At 39.3% G+C, this 10,633-nt stretch overlaps 2 protein-coding genes and 1 long non-coding RNA gene across 3 annotated transcripts; 1 reads left to right on the forward strand and 2 right to left on the reverse strand.

The window, feature by feature from the left end:
• Positions 1-693: 693 nt before the first annotated feature.
• Positions 694-5,133, reverse strand: ccsapb (centriole, cilia and spindle-associated protein b). Its single transcript, XM_017696591.2, has 4 exons — positions 5,054-5,133; positions 4,053-4,404; positions 3,583-3,893; positions 694-2,940 (listed from the first exon to the last, which is right to left on the reverse strand). The coding sequence occupies exons 2-4, from the start codon at positions 4,384-4,386 to the stop codon at positions 2,761-2,763; spliced, it is 825 nt and encodes a 274-aa protein (XP_017552080.1). The 5' UTR covers positions 4,387-4,404; positions 5,054-5,133; the 3' UTR covers positions 694-2,760.
• Positions 4,688-6,052, forward strand: LOC119263478. The gene is made up of 2 exons (XR_005130302.1): positions 4,688-4,966; positions 5,070-6,052. It is a non-coding gene; the product is annotated as an uncharacterized LOC119263478 (long non-coding RNA).
• Positions 5,917-8,860, reverse strand: acta1b (actin alpha 1, skeletal muscle b). Its single transcript, XM_017696590.2, has 7 exons — positions 8,756-8,860; positions 7,942-8,081; positions 7,490-7,814; positions 6,968-7,129; positions 6,655-6,846; positions 6,390-6,571; positions 5,917-6,299 (listed from the first exon to the last, which is right to left on the reverse strand). Exons 2-7 carry the CDS (start codon positions 8,068-8,070, stop codon positions 6,156-6,158), a joined length of 1,134 nt encoding a protein of 377 aa, XP_017552079.1. The 5' UTR covers positions 8,071-8,081; positions 8,756-8,860; the 3' UTR covers positions 5,917-6,155.
• Positions 8,861-10,633: the final 1,773 nt, after the last annotated feature.

Genomic DNA, 10,633 nt, shown 5'->3' on the forward strand with positions numbered 1-10,633 from the left:
GGAAATTTCATGACTAGAAGCAATCTGCATGCGTAGGTGTTTACTTTTATACAGCTGTGGCCATGGAAGTGATTGGAACACCTGAATTCAATGATTTGGATGGGTGACTGAATACATTTGGCAATATAGTGTATATCCAAGAAGGAAAGTTTACATTAGAAGGTGAAAACATTCTTTTATTTTTGATGTAAGTTAATGTAAAAAGATTTATTCCAAGCAGTTTTGCAGCATTTCTATTGATAATTAGAATTTTCACACAATGTGAAGGGCAGCCGCTGTGTTCAAATGATGTAGAAAATAAAACACTGAAAAAATGTATATATATGTACAATATGTACATGTATATTTAATGCTTCTAAAGACTTACATGCAATTAAGGAGCTAAGAGAGACCAAGCAAGCTTCTCTGCTTCCCAGATTGAGACTATTTCTTGGTATCAGCACATCATAAAACTAAGGGACAAATGCTGTTCAGAACTAGGAGTTGATAATATTGTCTATAGATCTCAGAATAGCAGTATGTATCCAAGTACAAGCAGCACACATATGGAGCTAAAAGTCTTTTCTGTAAATTTATTATTATACCATGATGCAATATACAAAGATATTAGCATCATGTTGCTCATATTAAAAATCTGTTATAACAATAAGTAACAAAAATGACTAGCATCACATATGTACACAGTGTGGTAAAACTATAAAAAGTTTTATTAATACATTAAATAAGCACATTTTAATTGCATGTACATAACAGATGCCTGAGGCCTAGAAGCAATAAATTAATCCAAGTACACTGAGTAAAAACAACAGATAAATTTTTTTTATCTTCACAACTATTAGTCACACCCTTTAAAAATCACCATTTAAAATAGCTGTTGTGCTAAAATACTCTGGAAAGATCTAGAAATTTTCTCTGTGAAAGAAAAGAGTTTAAGAAGACTACATCACCACATCGGTCTGCAGTAGTAATGCAGGATCCAATTAACGCTAGTCTGCTGTTACTGTTACACATTCACAAATACTAACTCGCAAATCTCAAATATAGGCAACCATCCAAGCACTCAAGTCTTTTGTAAACACCCTTCTAACCAGCTTTCTTAACTCTTTACACAGACAGCGAGGTATACATCATCCTTGTACTTCAGTGGCTCAGGAGCAATATTATGGCTTCATTATCATCATCACCATAGAAAATTACTACTATACAAAAAATATATGCAGTATATAAACTGTCATCTAGGACAGAGTACAATTATTTGACATTTTGACTTTCAGTTTAGCATTTACATTTGTATGCGAAAGTTTTGGCGCCGCAGGTCAAATTACATTTTGTTGATTTTCTCAGTAAAAATGAGTTAACACATCCACCACAAAGAAAACACTTCTGCACATTTTAATGTACAGTTACTGATTACTTGCTGAATTTAAGATATTGACAAAACAAAACATAAAATGTGGTCTGTGTAACAGATATGGTATGTTTTTCTTCCATTATATTAAACTCAGCAAATAAATATTAATAAATAAATGCATTAAATGTCACATGTAAGTGTGTTCTCTCTATAGGAGTTCCCAAAATGTCATTTGTCTGGTTTATTCAAAACTTTGCTTACAACTAGATCACTTTTGAACCTGATTGTTTACCTAGAAACCTATAGAACCACATTGTTAAATGAGCTTTTCAAGTTTCATAGTCATGTTCTTTGAGCTACCTTAAATATTTCATCAGAGTTGCCATTCTTTGGCCAGATTTGAAAGCAACATCTAATATTTTACTGACAGGTGTATACTGACAGGATTCAAGGTGACAAGCTTGGCTAAATATTTTAGTGGGTGTCAGCTGTCATGACATATTTTAAACTGTAAGCAGCATCAAGCTTACATGGGTAAACATGTAAAAAGATCATAGTTCTCACAGGCTTGTTGGCTTCTGAGCTTCGGTTTCAAGTTAGGTTCGGGTGATAAGCACTGAAACAGCTCACTAGGCTGCAAGAAAAACCTCCAATGGCTGAAGCCAGAGAGGCCAAAACAGTAAAAATGACAATCTACTGATACAATGCACTGTTTGGCAGGATGTTCAGAACAGGAACAATACAGTCCTCTACACAAAAGATTAAAAAAAAAACCTCATGTGCAGGACATAACTGCATTGCATAACCTGGTGAATAGAATTCAGGCCATTTAAAGTTTATATTCTAAAAAAAAATAAAAAAAAATCGCCCTCTATGACGCATTTGTCACAGACCAAAGCTTCTGGGTTTGATATTCAGTTGAGCTAAATCAGCTGTATTAAAACTTTAAACTGTAATTTGGCCTGCAAATTAACCACCCCTGAAACAAACACTGTGCACCTTTTGTTGAAAAACAATACTATGCAATACATCTTCACATAAAATAACAGACACTGTTGATAAAGACAAGCAAACATTAGATCAATGAACTTATGGCAACTCGACCCAATTCAGATTAGCAGTACCCTGTGGATCACATGGAATGAATGGATAAGTGTAAACTTATGAACAACCTCAATAGACAAAGAACAAAACAATATATAATTTACCAGTGCAAATTTAAACCATACGCAATTCTTAGAAAACACAAAAACATTTACAGTCTAGATTCATTAAGCCACTTAGGAAGATGGCTGAGGTGGTCATACATTTTCCACTAGTGTCCATATGGAATGTTGCTGGAAGCCTGAGGTTTGCCAAGTCAGTCATTTCAGTTGATTTTCTTTTCATATAGTAATGTGTGTTTGATTTTACTGTGACCTAGCAGAGAAGCAGCGCATGTACTCCGTCAGCCAGGGATTGTAGTCTGGGATGATTTTGCTTTTGCTCATCTTCTCCAAGTCAGCAGACTTTGCCCTCCGTTTGTCATCTCTTTTCATATGCTTCTCCACCTCTCGTCTGTTTTTTGCTCGTAGTGCTGACTCATAGATCTAGGCAGAGGAACAGACAACTTGAACCAGCACATCTAATAAATCAATTTAAGTAAAAAAAAAATGTTCTCTTTGATATTTAACCCAGAGGACTCCAGGTACACCACTGAGAGTAAACACTAGACAGATACAAGGTAACACAATGTATTGCTGGCACTCCTTATTTTTGGAACATTTTAAAAGTGTAGAACCTAAACCTCACCCCATCATATTGAACGAAACTATTAACTGTGTAAATGGTTACACCTCTAACACATGGATGGACAGATAGATGGATCAGACAGATAGAGAGATGATACAGTGATACAGCAATGTCTCAATCTGATACATTATTTGATACAGCAAAAATGAAGAGTGCCCAAAAATCTGTCTTATGTTCATATGTTAAAGTTTCCATTTTTAGTTTATGCGTGCATTCAACATAATAAAAGTGCATTTTTTTTATATATATAATGTGCTACACACAAGTTAATATGTTGGACCCGGGCTAATACACGCCTGCAAATAGTGTACTATACTAACCCCTTTGTGAACTTGAATTGTTAATCATGATCAAATGATTTTCTATTGCAATACAGCTTTTTGTCCATAGAAGAACCCTTGAAGGCAGAATGCACACTCGCTGGTTGAGAAGCAGCTCACCTCCTTCGTTGAAGCAGCAGGACCCACATTATGAGTTTTTTTGGAGGCCACCTCTGCCTGTCTCTCTCCTGATCCATACATAGCAAAAGGGTGCCTGATTTCTTTGTCGGTGTCTTTGGTTGTTCCCATGTCTTTGGTTATTTGAGGCTTGGTTTTAGACTTGCTTGGCTTGTGTGACTGGCGGGGTTTGCTCTTGGTCTTGCCCTGGGCCCAGGTATCTGACTCTGGTTGGAACACAGAGGTGACAGGTGAAGCTTCTCTGCTTTTCTCTTCCTCCTTCTCCTGAACTTCAATATCTCCTGTGACGTGTTCTGTGACGGAGAAGAGATTTATTGAGTTCATAAATTTTATAGTCATAATACGGTTATTGTGATGAAGGTTAAACTTTGATGAGGCCCACTGCATTATTATAAAGCTACACCCTGTGGTAATTACAGTGTTAAAGAGTTAGAGTTTCACAAAGTGCCTACCTATAATAGGGGACTGTATGATCTCTCTGTCGTGCACTGGTTCAGGCTGGTCAGGAGCAGCTGCCTCTTGTGTTTCCTTCGCAGATCGAGGTGCTGGTGAAGTTTCCTCCTTCAACTGCAGTGGCTCAACTTTACTTTTGCTCAAAGGTGTAGATTTACCACTAGACTCAGTGTCACTTCCCCATTCCCCCCAAAACCAAGGGTTATGAGCTTGCTCCAGGAGTCGCCTGGATAGCCTGTACTTCACCAGGTCCTCATAACATTTTGCATACGTTTCCCATTTCGGATCCTTGAATTTCTTCATATATTCCGATCTTATCCGCTTTGTCACCATATTCCTCCACTCTTAACGCTGTAAAGGAAGATGGTTCAAAATCAGCCACTTTCCGGCAAGGCGACACGGCAACACATCATGTATATAAGGACGCTGTGTACACCAGCTCCTAGTGCTCGCCTGCGCCGTGTTGTTTTTTTTTCTGCCCAGCGCCTCCCGCCCCGACATTTAAATAAAAACACTTCTGAAGGCGAAGCGTTTTCCTGAGAGGAAGCCAATGGCTGACCAGCTTCTTCTACTCCTATGACACACCCCTTCACGGACCCGCCTGCTTAAGCTATGGCGCCTTTACTCTTTGAGTCACCCATTTAATCTAGTTAACTACAGGTCTAAACAACAAAGCAAAATACGACGCGATAATCCTATCAGCTTTTTATGGTTCAAACTGCAATAATCGAGGCATAGTCCGTGTGACTGGTACACATTAGCTTAAATAAGGCGTCGTCGTAGCTGGCTAGCCCCGTGTTTACAATGTTGTGGAGTTCGTTAATGAAGGATCCGTGAACAGCCTGTAGACGATAACGGCCTAAAATAACTATAGCAGTTTGTGTCAACAGTCCACGGATACAACAGGATATCGGTAAACGTATTTTTGATTAATCAACATAACCCCAGTTCATTCTAATGTGAAGGAAGTAGGAACCGCTAAAATAGGGCTTTTACTTACTGTTTTTGCTTGTCAGCGAAGACGAACTGAAGCAGGTGGTGTTTGTAGCCGTGCTGGTGGTGCTGCTGCTTTGGGCTGCTCGGGTTTGTCTCCGCCAGGTGGTGAAAGACGGGGTTGAATACAGCAAGAGGGTCGGGGAGTGAGTGGAGTGTAATATAAGTAATATATTATGTACATACAAATACTTTGTTTTTGGTCATGTCTAAAATGCTCGTCGTTTTCTGTTCTTTGGTCATATATCTTATCGTTCAGTTTTCTGCGTTTGGGGAGCCTTCAGCAAAAGTGGGAAAACACCTTTCAACCTAGTCGTTTTTCACCTTTTTTTTAAAAAAGAGAGATACAAACAATGGACTGACTCAAGCTTATCCCTGCTCTAAGCCTTGTAGGAACAGCTTTCACCGTTTCTCATATCCATATATTAAGGGAATCACTGAGTGTCATATGTCAGCTATGTCTGGCTCTGACATTCTTCTCGAGTCAAGCTGGAGTCAGCTTTCAAGGCAAAAGCCACACAAGTGTGAAGTGTGATAAAGATAGAAATGAACTCAGTAACATCTATTTCTGCCTCATGGACAGTCTTTGAGCACCAGATTGTTGTCAGTTTTATGGTTGGTGTAGCTGGGTGAGGTTTGGCCTGTTTAACTGAATTAGATGAACATTACTGGACACTTTTTAAATACACATTATTTCTATGAAATGAGGGGATAAATATGTGCTGAACACAGTTGTGATTTTGCTGCTTTTTTCTTTTTCGTGTTAAAATGCATGTCTAGTCAAAAACTGAAATATCAAGACATTCCCCCAAAAAACATATGCAGGGTGTGTTACGCAATTAAGGTATAAATGCACAAAGACACATCTCAAAAAATACCAAATGATGGAATTTAATAAATTAAAATGTATGTACATTTTACATTGTGTTGTTTGACGATGCACAATGATCTTCTTTTCTTGATTTTACCCATTCTGCACTGAAGCATATTCATTGCGTAACATGGGGTTACGACATAAATCTCCAATAGATCTGTCCCATATCAACACAGTGCTCCACTACTGTGTGATTCATGGCGAGCAGACGAAGATGATAACCATGGTAATGAATTTAGAAGCATTTGCGGTGGACAATGCTGGGTCCTGCCTCATCATACTCCTGCTTGGTGATCCACATCTGCTGGAAGGTGGACAGGGAGGCCAGGATAGAGCCACCGATCCACACAGAGTACTTACGCTCAGGTGGAGCAATGATCTAGGATAAGAAAGATAATGTGTTTCAGAGATCTGCATGTATTTAGGATGGGGATACATTAGAGCAAAGACTATTTATATAGTATATTACCTTGATCTTCATTGTGCTGGGAGCCAGGGCAGTGATTTCCTTCTGCATACGGTCAGCAATACCAGGGTACATGGTGGTACCACCGGACAAGACGTTGTTGGCATACAGGTCCTTCCTGATGTCAATGTCACACTTCATGATGCTGTTGTAGGCAGTCTCATGGATTCCAGCAGACTCCATACCTGTTCAGAAGAAGTGAAATGTCATCAGCTGATGTGACAAAAGTTGTGACATAATGTTATAGAGGGAGTGGATAACTACGCACCAATGAAGGAAGGCTGGAAGAGGGTCTCTGGGCAGCGGAAACGCTCGTTACCAATGGTGATGACCTGGCCATCAGGCAACTCGTAGCTCTTCTCCAGGGAGGAGGAGGAGGCAGCAGTGGCCATCTCGTTCTCAAAGTCCAGAGCCACATAGCACAGCTTCTCCTTGATGTCACGCACAATCTCACGCTCAGCTGTGACAGAGCATTGTATGAATTAGCAAAATGTGCAGATTACACAGAGACACCCCTTTTGAGGGGAGAAATTGGTCACAAATTAACAGTAATTTTCAGTTAATAGAATTATGCAGAGTACCGGTTGTGACGAAAGAGTAGCCACGCTCAGTCAGGATCTTCATGAGGTAGTCAGTCAGATCGCGACCAGCCAGATCCAGACGCATGATGGCATGGGGCAGAGCGTAACCCTCATAGATGGGCACATTGTGGGTGACACCATCACCGGAGTCCAGCACAATACCTGAAATGCAGCAAATGAAGGTATGAAATTAACCCATTCTGGTTTTGTACTTTGGCATAGAGTAGATTGTAAAGATTAGGGTGGATTCAGGTTTTGCGGGACATCAGGTAATATAGATCATGCATGTCATAGGCCTTCAATGATAATGCCATTCCTTTATTTGAATATTACTACAAAAATATTTTTATGTATTTTTAAATGTAATTAGTAACATTTCCACACTCATTTAATAATAACTTATTACACTATACTAGGATCAGCTAAACATCAAAGTGCCTCTTTTTATGTTCTATAATATCTGAATCCACCCTAAATTATTGCAGTAGTGCAGATTCTGTGCATTGGTGTTGTGTTCCTCACCAGTGGTACGGCCAGAGGCGTAGAGGGACAGCACAGCCTGGATGGCCACATACATGGCGGGGACGTTGAAGGTCTCAAACATGATCTGGGTCATCTTCTCACGATTGGCCTTGGGGTTCAGGGGAGCCTCAGTGAGCAGGGTGGGGTGCTCCTCGGGGGCCACGCGGAGCTCGTTGTAGAAGGTGTGGTGCCAGATCTTCTCCATATCGTCCCAGTTGGTGATGATGCCATGCTCAATGGGGTACTTCAGAGTCAGGATACCCCTCTTGCTCTGAGCTTCATCTCCTACATAGGAGTCTTTCTGACCCATACCCACCATGACACCCTGACAGAAAGAAAAGAGTGATTTAATATTAGATTACAGCTTTATTTGCTGTTGGCTAGACTTGATTATTACAAAAGCTGTCTAAAGAGTCACAGTGTCATGTTTTACAAGGTCATGGTAAACATACCTGATGACGGGGGCGACCAACAATGGAAGGGAAGACAGCCCTGGGGGCGTCATCACCGGCGAAGCCAGCCTTCACAAGGCCAGAGCCGTTGTCGCACACCAAGGCGGTAGTCTCCTCGTCGTCACACATATTGGTAGGTTCTAAGTGTCAACATAATGATAGATCATTGAGCGGGTTGGTTGAGGCACATACAGTACAGAACAAAACAAAGCATAACAGTTTTACACTGCATTTTTGAAGATCATTAGCGTACATTACGTTAATGTGCATATCTAAGATTAATCTGAGATTAATCAAAATTGAAATATTTGAGTTGAATAAAGCCAGTAAAATTGCTTGTTACCACACTAAGTATTTTTTAGTTTGAACTGACAAACCATTTTTATTAATCACAACGTCCTAAGGCATAGTGTGCATGGCTCTTATCCAGGTTGAATATAAGTTTGCTTTTTTCATATGTACAATGTAAAAAGGATATAAATATTTAACTGGCTTCTGTCTGAACACGACAAGGATGTTTATATTCGAACTTCTGAAAGTCTACACATGATGCATGGTGAAAACTACAATGTTTAAAATTTCAGTACACAATTCTGGTTGAAGCTTAAATATTAAGATCTATCTACAAAGAAAATGCTGTATGCTTTCCTTTCTCTCTTTTAAATCATTTGAATGAACCAGTTGAATCTATCATTTTGCCTATATGACTACAGTTAATTAGCTTAATTAGGTTAACTGCATTCGCATATATAAAACAAGCAAACATTATTTTTCAGTCAGTCAGTTCAGATCGGTTTTTTTCCATCTTCCTTACCTTTGGTGGTACCTTTCCTAGATGAAGCTCAGTGCAGAATGCAACCACTGCTGGTTCCAGCTACGAAGGACTCCCTCTCCAATGGGTCCTTTTATACCAACGATTTTATTACCCCCCATGCACACCATTGAAGACGTCGGTGTGTTCGGTTGGGTTTTTGCCCGGCCTGCACCCATATTAGGTTCTTGGACGGGACTTCGTAGAGTAGCTGCCTGCCTCCCTCTGTTACAAGTGCATTACTGTCCTAATAAGGCATCGTAGTCATGATTCGAAGCCAGGGCGCCCGAACCGTATATGGGGAGTAGTAGGATGCACATGGTGCTCCTTTACTACGATGGCATGCTGGATCTACTGCAAGTGGGCTGGAGCATTAGAATGGAAGCCTTTGGCTATGGATAGCAACAGATAGTCCAGGATTTATGAAAACTGCGGCTCAAAGTTCTCTCATCGTGGCCAGAATGAACGGGGTGCTACACCGAAACCTGCTACTTTTCTTATCTTTTCCCTTTTACGGCGCTGTTGAGGAAAGTTTTGCGACTTTTGTCTCGCTCGTCACATCGCAGGAGTTCGTTTTAAAGCGAGTATTGCAAATTAGTCACTAAGAAATAAAGTGCTGAGTTTTAGTGTTTATAAACGGGATTTTTCCCATTGCTTGTCCAATAGAGTGGGTTGGTGTGCATTAACGTTTTGTAGTTTTGTGTCTTATGAGTTGTATTTTCCAGAGGACATAAATCTCGTTTTTCTGCTTTCTCGTTTATTTCATGTCCACAACCGTTTGTGTGAGAGACCAAACTTGTCAGACATGTTAAGACTATTAAACCGCTGATGTTGAAGTTTATGCCTCTTGAAAGAAAAAAAAAGACTATATAGTATGTCATAATGTTAAAAAAAAGTTATGAAATGCCAAGTCATAGTTATGACAGAGTCATAATTATGAGACAGTAAGTCATTTGTGATTCTTAATCATAATCATGAAAAGGTAAGTCATAATTATGAGATTCTAAGTCTCAGTTGTGACACAGTAGTTCAAAAGTATGGGATTTAAAGTCAGATTAATTATGAGGCAATAAATCAATTGAGATTATGAGATGCTATATCATAATGATGAGATTCCAAGTCATAATTATAGAAACTTTCTCATTATTATGCCTTACAAATTGGCTATGTATTTTTTCCAGTGGTGAAATAGGCTTCCATGCCAAACGTCTTCACAGTAGAGGAAAAATATCACACACGTTCCTTGTATCAATTTCCTAGTACTGTGGCCTGCTTACACTGAATAATAGCCACTGTTCTGACTGAAGTTTAAAAATGAATGTATCTGCTGTTTTCTTTCTCATTTTGCAGTTATACCATTGAATGAATTGATGTTTTGACCATGTAAAGTCTGTGATAAACAACAGCAGTGATCATTTTAAACTCTGTGCTGTTTCTTTCAAAGTCAGTGATGTCAAGTATGAGTGAGTCTGTCTGATGTTCTCATGCAGGCTCACGCAGATTTCAGTGTAACTGAATACAATCTCAATTGTAATGTGATCTTCAAGCAAGATGATGGTGCCTTTTTTCAGTGTTTCTGCTTTACAATAAAAGTTTCAGCATATAACATTACTATTTAAGTCCAGTGTCACAGAAATGCTGTACCTGATTTCTAACTGTATGATTTTCAGTTAGCTTTGTTACTAATCGTCCAGTCAAACAGCCGGAGCAGAAACGACGAGCAGTGGCACATTAGTGTTTAACTAAAGACATATACTTTAATGTGCAGAGAATTGTAGCCACACTTCACTTTTTTGGAGAGAACACAGAAAACAAATAAGCTATCTATTCCACATGTTTCAAGTTTATAGTTAAAGGTACCGTTTGTAAAACTTAAAATAA

This window comes from Pygocentrus nattereri, chromosome 5 (assembly GCF_015220715.1).
Source record: "Pygocentrus nattereri isolate fPygNat1 chromosome 5, fPygNat1.pri, whole genome shotgun sequence".
Classification (NCBI taxonomy): domain Eukaryota; kingdom Metazoa; phylum Chordata; class Actinopteri; order Characiformes; family Serrasalmidae; genus Pygocentrus; species Pygocentrus nattereri.

Coding starts and splice junctions, on each gene's coding strand:
- acta1b (XM_017696590.2), bottom strand. CDS start 8,070: ATGTGTGACGACGAGGAGACTACCGCCTTGGTGTGCGACAACGGCTCT. Junction 7,815..7,941: donor TTGGTCGCCCCCGTCATCAG/GTATGTTTACCA, acceptor TCTTTCTGTCAG/GGTGTCATGGTGGGTATGGG. Junction 6,847..6,967: donor CTACTCTTTCGTCACAACCG/GTACTCTGCATA, acceptor GCTCTGTCACAG/CTGAGCGTGAGATTGTGCGT.
- ccsapb (XM_017696591.2), bottom strand. CDS start 4,386: ATGGTGACAAAGCGGATAAGATCGGAATATATGAAGAAATTCAAGGAT. Junction 3,894..4,052: donor CATACAGTCCCCTATTATAG/GTAGGCACTTTG, acceptor TCTCCGTCACAG/AACACGTCACAGGAGATATT. Junction 2,941..3,582: donor CTGCTGCTTCAACGAAGGAG/GTGAGCTGCTTC, acceptor TCCTCTGCCTAG/ATCTATGAGTCAGCACTACG.